Source organism: Dermochelys coriacea, chromosome 1 (assembly GCF_009764565.3).
Source record: "Dermochelys coriacea isolate rDerCor1 chromosome 1, rDerCor1.pri.v4, whole genome shotgun sequence".
In the NCBI taxonomy this organism is placed as follows: domain Eukaryota; kingdom Metazoa; phylum Chordata; order Testudines; family Dermochelyidae; genus Dermochelys; species Dermochelys coriacea.
This window is the reverse complement of record NC_050068.2, coordinates 190756692-190776767: the sequence shown is the minus strand read 5'-3', so window position 1 is coordinate 190776767 and position 20076 is coordinate 190756692. Positions and strand designations below refer to the sequence as shown.

General features: G+C 41.6%; 1 protein-coding gene across 1 annotated transcript in view; it reads left to right on the top strand.

Annotated features, from left to right (window-relative positions):
• EPHA3 (EPH receptor A3) overlaps window positions 1-20076 on the top strand; it is a 686746-nt gene that overhangs the window by 625342 nt on the left and 41328 nt on the right. Inside the window, 2 exon segments of the mRNA XM_043510261.1 lie at window positions 4918-5103; window positions 14235-14296. Coding sequence (XP_043366196.1) covers window positions 4918-5103; window positions 14235-14296 — 248 coding nt within the window.

Sequence of the window (20076 nt, the reverse complement as noted above, 5' to 3'; positions counted from 1 at the left end):
GAAAGAGACTGTAAAAAAAAAAAAGAAAAAAGAAAAAAGAAAAAAGAAAAAAGAAATTCCTTTTCTCATTCCATCCCAGGGGGAAATGGCAATAAGTTTGGCCCTGAAGACCTGCAGATCCCTTGAGATCTACACTGATCTCAGAGAAGCTGACAGATGGATGAGATCTGTGGGGGTCTTGTGCCCCAGTGCTACCTCTAGTATCCCTGGTCCCTTACCAGCCTCATGGCAGCATGTCTCTAATAGAACCCCAATCCCACGAAATACCCTGGTGGGTCTTCTATTGAGCTTGCACTCCCTCCAGCCACATCCCTAGTCTCGTCTCTGTTCCCATATGTGGAGGGGAGCATTCTGGCTTTATTTTAAATGCTATTTGAGGCAATGTCTTGGTGTTTCCCTGCCTGTCAGTCACCTTCTTTACAAATGCGGATAAGAACAGAGGAGTGAAGTGATAAAGACATTGCATTCAGAAGCAGCAATACTGACCAGGAATTTCTTCTAAACATTTAAATTAATAAGTATACACCAAAGTCTGAGAGGTAATCTTGACATTTTGGTGCAGTTCCTTAAATTGTTCCACAGTTAAGCCATGTGACTTTAATGGGAGGAGTAGGGAAAGACACTCCTTAACCATGTTACTTTGAAAATATACTCTCGCATGACAAGGAAATATCTCTAGTGGAACCTCAAACAATATATAAGGGATATGAGTTAGAGGCTGAGCATCAGAAAATTCAAGTTAGGCCACCCTTGTTTCAAGTTTTCACCAGATTCGTTCCTTTATTTAAAACAGTTCAGCTATTTTTTTAAGGCCCCAGTGCAGCCTTAAAAGGGGAGGTAAGCACATGGTAAGAACTTTCTTGAATGAGAATGGAGTTAAGCAAGTGCTTTGCTGAAATAGGGCCTAAGTGTTTGTGTTTCTTTTGAAGACTGAACAGACATTTAGTATAATGTCTTATTAAACAATGCACATCTAACATGTATGGATTATCAACTCCCTTTTCAGTACAGTTTGCAGCACATTAATAAGAGTTTGCAATAAATGTCTCTGAGATTGGTGAGGTTCACAAAGTTTATGGAATTTTCAGCCTTGCTGCCTCCCCAATCTGTGGTGGGATGTCATTGGGCGATCCACACGCAGCTGTGGAGTTTTGATTTAAAAGACACCAGAAGAAAGGCCATAATCAATTTCACAGGCTCATCTACTATTCTTCCCCTGGGTCTAAATTCACAACAAAATGCTGATGCAGTGAACAACCAGTTTAACAGGAACATTTGGTATTCCCTGAGTTGATTTAAATCATGAATTGCCCTTCAATAATATCTATTTGCATTCTACTGACAAAGAGACATACCAGACTGAAAGACAAAGTAATGCAGACTCTGTGCATGTGGCTTAAGGAGGGAATGATACTGAAGCATTTCAGGGAAAACCACTAGAATTCCTTCTTAAAACCTATCTCACATTATCTGCTTTCTCAGTAGTATGCACAGCCCCCTTGCCTTCTAAACTGAGATAGTGACCACTCTTATTTTCAGCCGGAATCCAGTCCATTTTTCTCAGGTGGGTACCCCTAAGTGGATACAGAGCAATGGAGCATAGAAGAAAGGTGTGGTATAATTGTTTTAGTTGGCTTGTCGGTATGGGTGTTGGTTAGCTGGTCTCTCACAGTGCCCATCCTGTACTGTATGCTAAGAGACCAAAGGTTGATCCAGTTAGAACACCCCAGGAGCCTTGTTACACTCTATTCAAGGATTAACTTGTTTTTCTTGGCAGCTCAGAAAGCATAACAGTGTTTACATGAAAGCCAACAAAATTGTTTTATGTAGGTAAACTCAATATTCACAGATGAAGCAGTCAACTGAGTGGGGTCTACCGTCTGACTGGTATGTGATCTGATTTTCAAAGGTGTTGAGTGCTTAGCAGCTCCTGTTGGCTTCAATGAGATTTGTGAGTGCTCAGCACTTCTGAAAATCAGGTCAATAGGATTTTCAGACTGGGTCTGAAATAAGAATATTGTACTTTTATAAATTAATCTTAATTCATCTTATGTCCAAATTGCACAGTTGGTTCTAAATGGTACAGAAAGATGTAGGACATCAAGTATAACCTTTCCCTTCACAAAAAAATCAAACAAACATCAAATAAACAGCTCACTCATGACTCTGGTCAGAGTTGAAGGATGGAATGCCTGAATGCCCAGCTTCTGAAACTATAAATACAAGCCCTATTGGAAGTGACCAAACAGTAGTTGTAAGAGACTAGCTTGTTGTAGCTTTGCAGATCATTAAAGCATAAAGAAAAGCAAATACAAAGCTGGGACATCACAAGATTTATTGCAAGTTTTTTTTCTTCTTGTTGTTGTTTTAAAGCCATGCTTTGGTCTTCCTCTCACAGAGTGTTCTAACAGTATTGAGCTGAGGGTAATAGCTGAACTGAAGCGCTGTTTGCTCTTAATAAAGCATATTGACAGTTTTAGCTTGCAGAGCTTGGGGTGGTAGGTTAATCAGGAAGTTTTGAGGTTTGTGTAAGTTCTGGAACAGAATTTAGCACTCCACAGAACTCAGAAATGATTTAAAACAATATTTTCTCAACCTGTAGGTGGCTTTGCAATATGTAGGTAGAGATAACGTAGAGAATGTGTGTATAATTTAATGTATATTATTATTATAGTGTACACCATTGTATGTAGAGAATTTCTACACACCATTTCATTTCACCTTAATTTACTTTGATTTGTATGCTATTAATGGTATAACAAATTCCTAGCTAGAGGACTGGATAGTATAGAGATTGGTGATGTGATACGAAATCTTTTGCTTCGGGGTTGTTGGTTCAATTTCAATCCAGAGTAGTGCTGATGAAAAATTGTTGCCATGTGATACATGTATGTTGGTGTATGTCATTTAAATTGGTGACCTCTGTTAATTTACAAGGAGACAGTCCTGTGTGTGTAAAAAAAAATGTCTCATTTGGCACCATTGTTCACAATCTCAGAAGACAAAGCAAGGATTTAGTGGATGTGGAGAATGACGACCCTCTTCACCATAGAGCTGATAGCTCCAAGATAGGGTTGAGGCACACTGATGGGTAGATGTGGAGGAACTAGCATTGTCAATCCAGCAAGCATGCTTCTCTGAGCACTAAACTTATTACAACCAATGCACAAGATAAAGGGTGGACTTCAGAATATTTTATTCCCATACTTCCCAGTCATTTTAGTGTTCAGAAACATTGCTTACCAACTCCTTGATGTTAGAATGAATCATTGTGTTGTAAAGTGCTTTTGTTGTCCATAGGTTTAGATAATCCTAATTCACATTAGATTGTTACATTGTAACTAGTAAGAAATTAATGTATGAGCAATTGCTCTTAACATGCTATATCATTCACATAAATGAACAAAATTCCTGATTAGTCTGAAAATGAACTAGTCCAGATTAAAATCCATAGCTTTTGTTCCTTTCCAAGCCAAACTTTTCTACACAAGAACATCTGACTAATTATGATATTTAGGGGACAGCAGTCCATTTAAATCTAAAGCATTTTCAGGAAGAGAGCTGACCAGGTGATTATCAATATAGAGTGGACAATAAAAAAAAAAAAAGCCCCATGCATCTGTGGCCTATGGGAGAAAAAAGTCTTTGTAATTCCATTGTTGTCTGTTCAACAAAATGTTTTCTATGTCTTTTAACTAAACCACCCGGGGGAAGTCACATGCACTTAATACCACAATCATAAACTATAAAAGAGTGGTCACTTATATACCTAACGTGCAATTTATGCATATTTATCAATTTTCGCTACATTTTTCATTATGTTCTTTATATTGCATAGAAAATTAATATTGGAACTTTGATACTGTATGCACCGTTCATTATATTATGTGAAATATTCCTGTAAAATATTTGGATTTTAGATTACTGAGAGTCAAAATCCACTGCCATAGCAGCTTTTCTTTATGATATTAAAAGTGTCCTGGTTCAATTGTTTTATGGTTTTTATATTCATTAAGTAGATGCAGAATTGTAGTAAAGCATGAGTGAGATTATAACCTAGCAATTTGTCCACACATTTTGTGTTTGTCAAAGTGGAACATGAGAGAATTTTTTTTGGAGGGGATCCTGCATTATAAATTAGTCCTTTTTTGCTGATGTACACTGAACAAAGTTGATCCAGGAAATTATGCCTAAAAATATTCAGAAAATATCTACCATTTTCCATCTTATGATCCAAAAGCACTTCATGAAGGACTCAGTCCTGCAAACACTATCAAGTGTAGTGTTTATTGCCATGGTAGTCTCATAGAAGTCACATTTTGAGTGTTTGCAAGATCAGGTCCTAACTGATTAATTTACAAAGGGCCTGTCTGCATGGGAAGGCTGCACAATTCAACCTTCCTTTTTTTCTGGCAGATACTGCCAGGTATCCATACTCAAATTGTCTTATAGTGGTTTATTTTACCACTTACACTGAAATAATTTTACCACTTACACTGAAAAACTATTTTGAAATCAGTTTAACTCTATATTGGTCAGAATTATGTCCATTCAAGGTCCATGCAGATGCATCACCGCTTTGCTTATAACTACACCAATACAGTTTGTCTTCCTGTGGCTGTCCTACACTGCATCAGTTTGTACCTGAAGTGAACTCTCTGCCCTCATTGTTCTGGGGCCATCAGGACCTGTGAAATAGCTTAGTGACATTAATCCAATTTTACAGACTGAGAATTGAGGCATGGAAAAGTTAAGTGGCTGCCTGAGAGTCTCATGCTTAGAACTCAGATCCCTGACCTCCAGTCTTGTGCACTAAAGATACTGCCTCAGTGACTCTTCTATAATGCTAAGTCTTCTCTCTGAAGTTCCAGCTGGAATAACTAGATTTCACATTTTGTCTCCCCTCCACCTTGCTAGGTGAATTTGGAGAAGTGTGCAGTGGGCGCCTCAAGCTTCCTTCTAAAAAGGAAATTTCAGTGGCAATCAAAACCCTGAAAGTTGGCTACACCGAAAAGCAGAGAAGAGATTTCTTGGGGGAGGCGAGCATCATGGGGCAGTTTGACCATCCTAACATCATTCGTCTCGAGGGAGTTGTCACCAAAAGTAAGAGCATAGAGTATACACTATCTGTGGGGATGCTGAGCAGTGTTTCAATCAACTAGCTTTTTAAAAGGCACATTCTGAGAACCCACAGGAATTGTTTTATGCAGTTGCCTTAGTAGAATGTGTTCAAACTATTTCACTCCTCTAAAGTTCTAACAAGGGAAATGTGCACCTTTGCTTTTATGATTTACATTAAATTACCTCAGAAGTTGGAAACAAATACTCAGATGAGCAGGACTAGGTAAGCTTCCATTGAGGTAGCGCATGCTGGTGAAAGAAAGAGACTGTTGTAGCTAAATTATAAACTGACAGATTATACTAACCAATTTAACAATCCAGAGCTAATTGTTATAAAGCAGCCAACAGGCTCCTGCTGATAATCTCTTTAGAGTTATGGAGCCTGATTTCCTAAGGTCTTCTAATTGGATGCAAGCAATATGCATCATTTTAAATCTAAATCATTAGCTATTATCATTAACATAGATTTAATGAACAGTCTCATGACATTTCTGAAGTCATTAATAGTAATAGTTTTAAGTACAAAATCCAAGATTTTTAAGAAACTTTGAGCGCCTCAAATTTTTGGTGCCCAACTTGAGCCCCATCTGATTTTCAGAGGGCAGGTGCTTAGTACTTTATGAAAAGGAGGCCCCTTTTCAAGATGCTTCAAGTTGTGCACTCCACGTCAATAGTCACCTTTAAAGTCTTGACCCAGAGTTTTAAATCGGAACATTTATTTTACTAGTAATAATGTTATTGCTGCAGCTATTTCCTTTATTGCCAAACAGACATAATTCCAAATCTGTGGCTAAAATTCATTTTTCACTGATATTTGATTTATTAAAATCACTTGTCAGATTGTGGTGATACAGACACCAGATTGAGGTCCCACAAGTACTGCTTAAATTAAACAAGATAAGTGTGTGCTAAAGTGCTTTCCTGGATTGTGGCATTAGTCTTAAAACACTAACAAAAATAACCAACCTCAGACCATGCTGATGTTTGTGAAAGGGATAACAGGGGAGAATGGGTACCCATGCTCCCACCCACAAGCTTGTCATGCAACCTGAAGATGTGGGGGGTGGGGCTGTAAAGAAGCACTCTTCAGGCTTCAAAAAGATTTATAGGTGGCAGGTGGAGAACTTCTGAGAATATGAGCAGGCTGGATGCTGTTGCACATGCCCACTCTTTGCTGAGCTCCCTGCTAGCCCTACAAAGCTTTTTGATTGCTGCCTTCCCATGTCTTCTCCAGCTGACTTCATCCCCTTTCTGTTCTTCCTCAGATGTTGCACATCTGTTTATGATGAGGACACACGGGCTGAAATCCTGGCCCTTTTGAAGTCTATACCACAACTGCTATTGTTATGAGTGAGCCAGAGTTTCACCCATAATCCCTTCCTCTGGGAGGTGTCCAGTGGGAGGAGAGATAGAAAGGAGAAATGGCGAGATACAGCCACATTTCTTTTCCTGTTACTGACAGAACTGAAGATCAGAAGGAAGAGGCATAGAGACAGGAAGATAGAACTGGTTGCTCAGCAGTTGGTGAGCAGGTGTGACTGCCTGCCAGCCAGCCCCTAATCTCCCAGTGAGCACTTCCTTCCTGTTCTCCTCCTCCTCAGCTGTGCTATACTTTAGAGGCTTGGGGTGCTTTTCCCTGACCTCCCAGGGGAACACAGGCTCTGGTCCTGCCTTCCCTGCCCCATTCAACATGGGTCTCCTTAGGTGGCTGCTGAAAATATTTAAAACATGGTTTAGACAAGTTCTTTCTCCTACTCCGAGGCCTTGAAACAAGAAATGAAGGAGAAAGATAGAAAGGGCAAAGAAGGGACAGATAAAAATACCAAGATTGGTTTGTTTTGGGGTTGTAAAAAATAAATACAGTTACCCCGGCTGAACTTTTTGAACTGCAAATACAATGTAAGGTCCACCCTCATGGAAAAGTCCTGTAGGAGTTAATAGGTATGAGACCATAAGGCACCTATAGCAATTATCCTTAAAAGCCTATAGAATTTAATAGAAAATTATATCCCCACTCTAGAATTCTGTGGATTAATTTGAAAATTGTACAGAAAGATTACCCTTCCCTATTTAATTCTGTAGGAGTCAATCAATAAAACAAACCCCTGGAAGGAGCAACGTTTTGACTCTTTCAGTGAGTAGCTTTGCTTGGAGCTGGGGCGGGGAACCTCTTCCAACTTAATTTGATATAATTGGTTGTATACTTATTTGAATAAATGTTTCCGCTGTTATTGAAATTGCTTGGGAGAAGTTTTCCAAAATGTGTAAAGGTAACTCCAGAAGTTCACAACTGACTGGGACAAAGGGCTTGTCTACACAAACACATAGTTGGTGACAAGCTGGGATGTAAATCTACCCCACACAAGCCTGCCATGCACCAAGGGTCTGTGTGGAGAATGCTGCAGCACACTCTAGGTGCCATTTCACCTACTCCTGTTTCAAAGCAGTGTAGATCAGAGCTTGCTATGCAACTCTTTGTGCATGGCAGGCAGGTGCAGGGTAGATTTGCACTGCTCGCTGAGAACTAGGGCCTTGTACACTGGCAGCAGTTTCTAAGGTATGTGTAAGCTACACCCCTCAGTGAAAAGTAGGCCACGTCCATACTGGTTTGGGGCTACATGTGGCAGTTAAAGGCTCTGCTGGGGGTGGCTGCAGAGAAAGTCTCCTGCAGTGGGTAGCTGCTGGAGCTTTTCTCCACTGCCTCCCAATGCCAGAGCTTTTCTCTACTGCTGAATCCTTTTCCTGCAGCAGGGAAAGGCTCCAGAAGTGGGAAGGCAGTGGGGAAAAGGCAGTGGCACGATACTGCTAAAAAATAGCGGTATGAACAGGAAGGGTGCTGCTTTGGTGTGTAGAGAGCCCTGAAGGGTACATACCCTAAGTTTCTGGCGTGGCTTTAATTTACTTGCCGCGGCAGTGCCTGACCATCAACACTGCTATTTATACTCATGCTAGGTGGGCCATGCAGTATATATAGTCTAAATGCTGCCATAGGTGTAGACTTCTTGTTTGTTTACACAAGCCCACAGGTAATCAAATAAAAGCAGAGACATGGCATATCTAAAAATAAACAGTATAAAACTAGGTAAAATCATGTAAAATATAGCTAATTTACACAGTTCAAATAGAAGTGTCATATCTGTGTCTGATCTGTCAAAACACGCTTTACTTCTTGAGATGACAAATAATTTATTCTTTGATTTAGAGCTCACAATCTAAGTAAGTCTGAAAAGGCTGCCAAATCTGCCTGTATAAATCCCATGTATCTCATGCTTATGTCTAACAAGCTACTTTATAAAGTCAAAGTTGCATTTTGAATTCCCTGAATTTCTTGAAATTCTGATGATGGTTTTCTGCACACAACTGAGCAGAGCAAATCCCTTACATTCAGTGACGCAAAAGAATCCAGTGACATTTCTGAAAATATTTTTTTCTCTGTGCACACACAATTTTGTGCATCACTGACTGTATGTGCTGCAGATACACTCTTTGAATAGCTAACTCTTTCTGTACTCCTATGCAACTGGGTTTCAGCAAGTTCTCTAATCAGTTATATTCTTGGTTTATTCCAATAGACTATTAACCGTTTCAGTAGCAGGTGTTGAATATCAAAGGTTTGTGATATAGATGGTCATATTTAAGTATGAGAAGGCAAGATATGAGTCTCTTATGTTTTTAAATCAGCAGAGACCTATGGAATAGAGCAAATCTTTACATATTTTGAACAGTGAGATTATAAATTGGAAAAATAATGCATTATGTCCTTCTAGCTCTCCATGCATGGAGATCCCTTAGGTGTATTTTGGAAGCCTTACAAAATTCTGCACATCCATTCTGGTGGAGTGATTTTTTTTTTGAATGGGCAAATAAAATATCTTTTTTTCATTAATAATCAATCATCAAGGTAGTGGAACACACACACACACACACACACACACACACACACACAAAATTAGTATTATTTAATTATTCATCCAGAGCCCTTTATTTTCCCGATTTATATCACACTATTCAAGATACTTAAAGAAGACACACTGTCCTCTAAGTTTCTGCCTAGGTACATATTTGCCTGGGCTGCTGCATTTGAATGACAGTTTTGCAATACTGTATAATCATTTTTAATAGCAATTATGAAGCATTTAACAGTGTCCCATGCACTCTTCAGACAATGAATGGGAGTTGATATACAGGCAGTGGAGGGTCCGTTTATGGAGAATTTACAGGATCATTCCCAGTATATGTAACATGATAAATAGACAATGTGACCTTTTCTTCATTAACCAAAATCTTTTTGACAGATGGCCTTCAGCAATTAATTGACTTTTCATATTGATCATAACCTTTGAAGCAACACCTAGTAATTTGCAATGACTACCATATCTAAAAGTGACCACTTGGAATCTATGTGCCTTACAATACACCGGAGATGTGCTGAGGTGCATTAGCTAAATAAGACCTCGATTCTTTGTTCCAGCACTGAATTATTCCCCTGTTTCATATTTGTTTCTGTTCAGAACTTTCCTTCTACACTGGTCTCAAGGGTGCCCTATAGGCAGTAGTCTTAATAGCCAGCACACATGTTCTCCTTAGTTTACTAATAATTTACGGCAATTTGTAGCCTGTTAGTATAATAAATTTCTGAAACACTGTTGACACAAGTTGTTATCGTGTATAAATGGCTGCATTTTGATAAATGAATGCAGAATGTTCCTTTGAAAGTAGGCAGCTTTACTTTGGAGCATATGTTTCTGATTACATATACATTTCCAACTGAATGTGGGTGAAAACCTACACTCAATGCACTCAGCATATGGGAGGACAAATAAGAGAGGGAGATGTTATTTTAATAATTTGAAAGGTTTTCCTTCTTGCCTTAACTAATCTCAGACTTCTGACACATCATTAAATTGAATTTGTATGATAACCAGGCATTTGAAGATGATACAATACTTCAGTTTCATAAGAGCATAAATTTATCCTATAAACTTTGTGGATAGCCCAGTTCTGATGCTACATTACATTTTAGTCTGAGAATTTGTAGAGCTACTGTCAGTCTCCATAGATTATCAGTAACACTTTGCTATTCGTGTTACCAATAACAACTGTTTGCTTTTTGCATGTGTGTTCTCTCTCTATCTTACTGTACCTTGCTTGACAACCTGATTGACCTACAAGGTCAAAGTTGTAATCACACAGATTTTGTCCACCCCAGTTATAGCAAGAGATACAGGGAGACAAACTATGTCTGTTGTGATGCACCATAGTCATATGATTGCCATGATGCATGTAATGTATTCCAGCCAGGGCCAAAGAGGGGAATGAACCTGCAAAACTCCCAAATTACAACTCCCACAAAGCACTGCGATGGTTCAGGTAGACCCAGATTATTGTTTAACTGACCCAAAATGAAATATTTTGATTTGGCTCAACAAAATGAAATATTTCAATTTGATATTCCCAACAAAAAAATGTAAAACAATTTCTGCAAAATCTAATTTTCCCTGTTGCAAATTTCAATGTTATGGAAATTGCATTTTTGGAGGGGAAAAAACAATTAAGTGGAATGTTTCCAACCAACTTTAATTTTTACCATTTGTGCAGCTTTCGCTTTGTGATCCTCATGTCCTTAATTATGTTCGATAACACGTTGAGTGGTGGGGCGGGGCCATTGCTTACCCTGAGGGTTTGTCTACATGGTGAGGTAATGATCACTACAGAGGTGTCATTTCTAAACAGTGCTAATGTGTTGCACATTCATTGGTTCGTGAGACCCTGCTGGTGCAACTTAAAGGTTAACTAGTGCACTTGAACTTGGTGTTCTTTCAACCAGCACAACATTAAACCATAGTACAGAACCTTTAAGGCGCACCAGCAGAATCTACATGGACTTACTAATGCACAAAAGTGAGTGTGCTTTAGAAATCACACTCTGGTAGTGCACATTAGTCCCCCAGGTAAACAAGCCATCAGAAGCTGCTCTATGGTTGTGAATACTATGCAAGCTGTTGTCATGCTTTTAAACTCCCATGTCTTCTTGCATGACGTGAAATAACAATACATCTCTCTAAATATCTACATTGCCCACTTTCACCCATCTTCTCCTCCACGGCAGAAGGACAGATAAAGCAAACTTTGGAACACATTATTAAATAATTAAATTCATAGGTTGATATGAGGAACGGATGGATGGCCTTGTGGTTGGGGCATTTGCCTGGGACATAAGAAACCCACCTTTGATTTCCTCTCTGCCACGGCCTTCCAGTGTGACCTTAAACAAGTCACTTGGCCTTACTGTGCCTCTGCCCCCCTGTCTGTGTGGGTATAATAGCACTGCTCTACCTCACGTGGGTCCCAGAAAGAAGATGAGCACCACTGGGATCAAAGCAACTGCCCATTGAAATGTCATGAAGATGACCCCCCATACGATTGAGTCGGTCAGAGGATACATAGACACAGATGATATTAAATTAACAGAACAGTGACTTTTGTCTAGAAACGTCACTATATTATCTTTTTTTATTCGTCTCTCTCTAATATGTGAAATTCCACATAAGTCCCCATTTTTGATGCAAAAAGAATAGTTTTACAAAGGTCAAATTGTAGGAAACACTGAATTTTCCTAGGCAACTTTTGAGGGATATTTAATGCCAGCTGTACTGTACATTGTATCCACTGGGGAAATAATCATTTTTTATAAACTACTGAAAGTGTATCTTAGTAAGGCTTACAATTTGAGGTGCAGGGTATCAAATACGCTTGTATATAAACAAAGAAACATATGCAAAATTTAAAGACAATTTTAAAAGGGGAGCATATACATGACTTCATTTTGTGGGTTCAGCTACAGTACCAAAAGTTGTGGATGAGTCACAGGTTAAGGGATGGGTGGAGAAAAAAAACAGGGTAGGGTCAGGAAAACTTCAGGAGGTGGGATTCATTTGTGTGGCACGCTCTTACCAGACAAGCCATGAAGAGCAGCAAGATAAGGCAGAAGGAGCCTGCCTGAAATAAGAGTTCTGGCCAGAAAAGCAAGGTCTCAGTGCTATAGAAGTTGTGCAGCTGCAGATCTCCATACATGCTTGTGAGAGGATTCATCAGTGTTGCCAATTCTCATGATTTTGTCCCAGGTCTTGAGAAATTGGTGTTTTTCTTAAAGCCTGAGATTCTGGAGTCAATTTATTAGATGAAAGAAAAGGAGTACTTGTGGCACCTTAGAGACTAACAAATTTATTTGAGCATAAGCTTTCATGAGCTACAGCTCACTTCATCAGATGCATCCGATGAGATGCATCTTTTCTTTTCTTTTTATTAGATGAGAATCTCAGCTTTCATTTAAAAAAAAATAAAAAAGGTTCTACCCTTGTTTTGACAGAGAAAAGTTAGATAGTGTGACCTGAGTGTACCCTAACGGTTCAGAGACCAGAAGGAAAATAGAAAGAACCCATTTTTAAAAAATAATCTTATGATTTTTAAGCCAATCTCAGGTGTTTTTGAGGCCTGACTCATGATTTTTGATTTCTTGGGCTTAGTAAGTACTTCATCTTACTTGAGAGTGAATTATTTTGTTCGTTTTTCATATCACGAAACTCTGTGTCTGCTCATAATGCTGGTTAGCTTAGGCCACAGTTGGGCAAGGTACTTATGCACATGCCTATCTTTGAGCACAAGATAGTTTCATTGAAACTAATGGGAATACTCTCATACTTTGAATTAACCATATGCTTAATTACCTTGCTAAATACACACCCTAATGCTCTGTTTATGGTAATTGTTAGTTATCTCATGTGTCATACTCCTTATACTCAAACTGTATCTCCATGTGTAAAGGGTAATGATGTAAAGGATATCATTTAACGATGGTTTTGGCAGTAGAACAAGGGCTTTTCGAGCATATTGTAAATGGCTTATTTTAACAAGGTAGGAACGCGTTGTGCAGAAAGTGCATTGCCTAGATAAATTGTGCACTGCTGTGATATGCTTATTAATAATTAAAACTCTTGAATGTATTATAGTCTGATCCATGTATTGATTGCTGCATTGTTTGCTCTATAGAAGACACTCTAAGAAACAGGGGAAAGGGGGATTTTCCCCTAGGAGGCTTCGTGGGTTGCTAAGTGGATTAGTGGCTTTTTGGTTTCCCAGGTGATAATTCACACCGGAGCTGATCAGAGAGCCTTCAAATGATGTGCTCTGGAAGAGAACATCAGCATGAGCATGGGGTTGTTTCTTTGCAGAGTACTCTGCTGCAACATAAAGTTGATATATAGGTCCAGATTCTCAGCTACATCCAAGCTCACTTCAGTGCAGAGGGAGATGTATCAGAGAGCTGGTTGTGGCTCCCTGATCCTAAGCTTCCCAGCCCTGGTGCAAATTAGAGTTATAGGGGAGCAACTCTAATTTACATCAATGGCAGATGGGTCAAAGTGGAGCTCCACTGTGGCCTTCACACCTGCCTTGCCCCACTTCATCCTGTTACACTGCGGTGAGGTCAGGGGAGTTGTTGCAGGAATCTGTTCATTGTCAGAGAGTTTCCATGCACAGGGGGAATTCTTCACTGGCCTTCTCCTGTCATTTTATGATTTTGCTGATCAGAGAATCCACACTATCGTAAATAGGGCAAAAGATATCATAGCCAGTGTGTTATCAGAGAGAATATTAAAACACAGAATAGGGACACTGAATGGGAGCACCACTAATGTTCTGTTCTGTGTATGTTCCTTTACTACACTCACTACCATGTGAGCACCTATTATGGGCTCTGCATCACTGGGTGTGACTGTGGTGTAGTGATAATGCAAGGCAGAAATACCATTCCTTATTTCTTTATACATGAACTGTTACAAATCAAATGGGCCTACACTGAGCCCTGGTACAAGTGGGTGCATTTCTGCTGGCTTCAAAGGAGCTGCATTTACTGTTTACAAGTGCTGTATTTGTCTCATGAACCCTCTTTCTTTGTGTTTCTTCTTCATTTCTTTTTAAAAGTAAAACAAACTGTATTCAGAGGAAAAACATTTGGAAGCAAATTTCTTAAATACACATAAACCATTTTTCATGTATTGTGAATTTTGTATTTCTCTTTAAATGCTTACTTGGTGCTTTTAATGTATTTTCAGGTAAACCGGTTATGATTGTTACTGAGTATATGGAGAATGGCTCTCTGGACAGCTTCCTCCGAGTAAGTACAAGGTTGATGGCACAGTGTTGATCTTGTCCTGTCATCAATTTGTCTTTGCTATTGCTTTACTCTTAGTCACCATGAACTCTTGTCCCATGTTGTATCTTTCATTGTTTCTTTTATTTTTGGGTATGTTGTCGTGTGCTCACAAAGGCATCTAGAAATCTGGTATTCTGTTTTGACCCTTTACAATCAGATTTGTTTGGGGATTTATTGAAGAAAGCAGAAATGTTATTTAGTACATTCCAGCTTTGGGAAAAGAATGATTCACTAGCAATTACAACTGTAAATTGTTTTTATGAGGACTAAATTAATAGCTTTAATGCACTGATGCTTGCTGATATTGGTAGGTAGCCTATACATCATACCAAGCTCTATCCAAATAATGGTAAACTGTTAAGCTGAGCCAAGAGTTTAAATGCAAGATGTTTAAAGAATAACCTCTCACCATGAGGTGTAGAAATTTTGTGTTGCCAAGCTCTGTTAGCACATCCTCTTTCCCCACTCCTGCAATGTTTTGCTTATTTTATTCTTCTTTCCTTTTAAAGCTGGTAATGGGCCTAACAAAACCTGAACGCTCCCCGTGTTACCAAGATTTATACAAGGCAAACAACTAGTGTGCCAGAAGTAAACTCTCTCCTGGGGAGAAGCACCAGTTTTATTTTCATTTGTTAGGGTGACCTCAACTCTGGCTACAGTCCTTGCCTTGATTCTGTCATGGCTGAATGACACTATCCCTCTAATTCATAACACTGAAATAGACATTGAACCCCAAAAGGAGATATATTATCAGCTCTTGTTTCTGTATATACTGTATATGTTACAGTGTCTGCTGAAGCATATGAAATATATATAAATATTGTATTAACAATCTATCTCAAATTGTATACCTTTGATAAGGATAAAAATCCTGGAATAAAACTTCGGTCATTCAAGACTGCAAGACCAATGATTGCTCTGATATATACACACATGCTGATTCAAGTATTTGTTACATATAATTCAGTGATTTTAGTCTGCTGTGGTGTTCAGTGTTTCACACTATTCCCTGAAAACCTAATCCAAAACCTGTTTAAGTTGATGGCAGGATTCCCACTCAGCTTCAGTGGGCTTTAGATCATGCCCTGAATGAAAAGCAAAGTTCTGTCAGAAATCATAATATGCACTCACGTGATTACAGACTGTGTAATAATACATATTGTGACAAAGTTCCTCCTCTACCTTGGTGGGTCTTGTGTTTATTGGCGGATTTGCTTGCTTCGGAGCTTCACGGCAGCCCTCAGTTTGGCCGTTTTCATGAACCCACAGTCCAGGTCAACTCCTCCTGTGTCTGACCAAGAGTTGGGAGGATTTGGGGAGAACCCAGGCCCACCCTCTACTCCAGGTTCCAGCCCAGGGCCCTGTGGAATGCAGCTGTCTAGAGTGCCTCCTGGAACAACTGTGCCACAGCTACAACTCCCTGGGCTACTTCCCCATGGCCTCCTCCCTATACCTTCTTTATCCTCACCATAGGACCTTCCTCCTGGTGTCTGATAATGCTTGTACACCTCAGTCCTCCAACAGTTCACATTCTCACTCTCAGCTCCTAGCACCTCTTGCTCCCAGCTCCTTACACGCACACCACAACTGAAGTGAGCTCCTTTTTAAACCCAGGTGCCCTGATTAGCCTGCCTTAATTGATTCTAGAAACTTCTTGATTAGAACACCTGCAGCCAATCAGCCTGTCTGTCTTAATTGTCTCCAGAAGGTTCCTGATTATTCTGGAACCTTCCCTGTTACCTTACCCAGGGAAAAGGGACCTACTTAACCTGTGGCTAATATATCTGCCATCTTTTACTCTCCTGCAGCCATTTGGCCCGACCCTGTCACATATCTCCCCCCCCACATTCAACACTATGGAGTTGTGCAACTTGGGACGTCAGGCAGTGTACTCGTGACAAGCCATCTGCATTGCCATGGTGGCTTCCAGCCCGGTGTTGTACGGTGAATTGGAAAGGTTGTAGGGACAGGAACCATCTGGTCACCCTTGCATTCTTCTCTTTATTTTGCTGCATCCATGGAGGGATGCATGGTCGGTCACAAGGGTAAACTGTGTCCCAGAAGGTAATAACATAGTGTTTCCATGGCCCATTTCACAGCTAGGCACTCTCTTTCAGCCACAGCATACTTCTGTTGTCTCGGGAGGAGTTTCCTGCTGAGGTAGAGGATTGGGTGTTCTTCATCTCCAACCACCTGCGATAGGACAGCTCCCAATCATACTTCAGATGCATCTGTTTGTAAAATGAATTCTTTGTTGAAGTCTGGGGCTTCATGGGGTTACTGCAGAGGGCTGTCTGTATATCCATGAATGCTTTCTCTGCGGCATCTGTCCACTTCACCATGTCTGGACCCCGGGCTTTTATCAGGTCTGTCAGAGGACTCGCCCTGGTAGCAAAATGGGGGAATAAATCATCGATAGTACCCTACCACACCCAGGAATGCCCAGACTTACTTTTTCCAATTCAGCTGGGGCCAATTTTGGATAGCCTCTAGTTTGTTTATTTGTGGCTTGACCATGCCCCTTCTTACAATGTAGCCAAGTTATTTAGCCTCGGCTAGCCCTATAGCACACTTGGCTGGGTTGGCTGTGAGGCCAGCCCATCTTAGCGTTTCCAGAACCGCTTCCACCTTTCCTAAGTGGGTTTCCCAGTCAGGGGTGTGAATAATCACATCATCCAGGTATGCCATTGCCTAACTGGTATGGGGCCGTAGGAGCTTGTCCATAAGATGCTGGAAGGTGGCAGGTGCCCCATGCAGTCCAAAAGGAAGAACAATATATTGAAACAGACCTTCTGGTGTAGAGAATGCCATCTTTTCTTTCGCATCTTTCGCAAGGGGAATCTTCCAGTATCCCTTTGTTAAATTAAGGGTGATCAAAAATCAGGCATTGCCCAGGCAGTCAACTAACTCACTGATACGGGGTATGGGGTATGCATCGAATTTGGATATCTCATTCAGCCGGCGAAAGTCATTACAAAACCTAGTGGTGCCATCAGGTTTGGACACCAACACAATCGGGCTTGACCACTGACTGTGGGACTCTTCGATGACTCCCAGCTCCAACATCTTTTTTACCTCTGCCTTGATCTCCTCCCTTTTTGCCGCTGGGACCTGATACGGCCTTAAAGTTTCCTTTTGCCCCAGGGTCTGTGATAATGTGATGATATGCTTCGGTGGTCCGACCTGGTTTGGTTGAAAACACGTCGTGGTATCGGTTGATCATCTCAGTTACCACTTCTTTCTGGTTTGGTGTCAGATCAGTGGATATCCTGATCTGCTCCTGCACGTTATTTCCCTGGAGCGGGATCTCTTGGGCCACTACACATGCCTCTCGTTGGTGCTAAGGCTTTAAGAGATTAATGTGATAAATTTGTTCTTGTTTCCGGCGTCCTGGCTGCCACACCTTGTAGGTTACTTCTCCCATGGTTTCTACCACCTCATAGGGCCCCTGCCATTGGGCCAAAAGTTGGTTTCTGCTGTGGGTACCAATACCATCACCCGATCTCCTGGTTGGAACTGTTGTACTTTTGCCTGGCGATTGTAATGGGTTCGCTGGGCCTCTTGTGCCTTTTCCAAATGTTCCCATACAATAAGGGTGACCTGAGCTATCCATTCTCGCATGTGCAACACATGGTCAATTATATTTCTCCCCTCATTGGGTTCCTCTTCCCAGATTTCTTTTGCAATATCTAGTATGCCACGGGGGTGGCCTCCATATAATAATTCAAAGGGGGGAAAACCCAGTTGAGGCCTGAGGTAAGTCCCGGATTGCAAACATAAGGTAGGGTAGTAGGGTGTCCCAATCCTTCCCGTCTCGACTTACCACTTTCCTTATCATTGCTTTGAGGGTTCGGTTAAACCTTTCTCCAGCCCATCAGTCTGCGGATGATAGACTGAAGTTCTCACGGTATGTATATGGAGCAGCATACAGAGGTCCTTCATTAGCTTCAACATAAATGGGGTACCTTGGTCTGTTAATATCTCCTTTGGTAGTCCCACTCAGGCAAAGATCCCCACCAACTCTTTAGCTATCGTTTTAGAGGCCGTGTTCCGCAGGGGGACGGCTTCTGGGTAGCGAGTAGCATAATCCAGAACGACAAATATATATTGGTGGCCCTGGGCTGTCTTCTCCAGGGGTCCCACTAGATCCATGGCTATTCGCTCGAAGGGGACCTCTATGATGGGAAGAGGTACTAAAGGTGCCCTCAAGTGGGGACGGGGACTGTGCAGCTCACACTCTGGGCAGGACGCACAGTACCTCCTCACTTCTTCATGTACTCTGGGCCAGAAGAATCATCGCAGGAGCTGTGCCAGGGTCTTCTCTATCCCCAAATGCCCCCCAAAAAGATGACTACGGGCCAGACTTAATACAGCGTGTTATACAAATGGTGTTTTTGAGGTACTAGGATCTGCTGTACCTTCTGCCCCTGGATTGGTGCAACCCGGTATAAGAGATTCTTCTTCATTATGAAGTATGGTCCTGGTCCCTGGGTTTTCCCTTCCCCGGGGATCCCATTTATTTCGGTCACCTCCTTCCTAGTGTTGTCATACCTTGGGTCTTTAGCCTGGTCCCATCCAAAATTTCCTGTCCCAGGGCTAATCTGCCCGAGATCTAGGGGCCAGTCTCTGTTGCCTCTACAGATTCAGAGGCGTTAGGGTGTGGGTCAGACTCAGGTGCTTCTCCATCCTGGGTGGCCTCCTTTTCAGCTGCTTGGGTCCGCCTATCTACGAGAGCGACCCTCTGGCTTTGGGCCAGTATTCGGGTTCCCAAGGCCTTAGCTGCCCTTCTTTCCCTTTTCATCTTTCTACACTGTCTGGGAGTGGAGAACAAATCTGGGGATATTTCAGAGGAGGTTGGGGATTGACAGTCTACTGTGGATGCCTCACTGCTTTCAGGGCTTCCTCCTTTCTTCAATTCCCCTACCGGGAGTAAGTCTCCAAACCCTGGGAAGTCCCTCCCTATGAGCACTGGGTATGGGAGTTTAGGGACTACACCTGCTGCTACCTCAGTAGTGTTCCCCTGAATCTCGATTTTTACTGCGATGGTGGGGTAATAACCAACTGTCCCATGGACATATGTTATCCCCGTACGCTTAGCCCACAGCATCTGACTACACTTCACAAGCTTCCCTGAGACAAGCGTGATAGCACTCCCCGAATCAACCAGTGCTGTGGTCTCTACCCCATTTAGCTTCACTGATCTAGTGTACATATGTGGGGTTAATGAGACCCCCACAAGGTGGATTAGGGAGCATGGGTCTGCCCAGTTCCCCAGGTTACACTGCATAGGCTCCTCGGCATTGGGACACTGTGCAGCTATATGTCCCCAGTCCCCGCAGGTGTAACATCTGTATGGAGCCCTAGGCCCTCTTGGTTTGGGTAGTCTAACATCATGATCCTCTTCCCCCTCAGTGCTCCGACTCTTTGTGGCTTCTGGTGGGCCTTCAGCCCCTCTCTTTTTCCATCTGGGCTCTCCTGGTGGCCAAGTCACCCAAGCTCTAAGGCTTGGTGCTGCTACTTTAACCTGGGGTGCTGCTTCCTTAACTGGTCAGGTCAGCTCTCTCACTGTCCTTCACCTTTCTACCAGCACGACAACCTCATCGTAGGTGGAGGGTTTGTTCTGCCTTACCCAGGCGTGAAGGTCTGGCAATAGTCCTCTCATGTACTGGTCGATGACCAGAACCTCTAGTATCTCCTCTGGACTCCGGGACTCAGTTCTTAACCACTTTCGTGTGAGATGG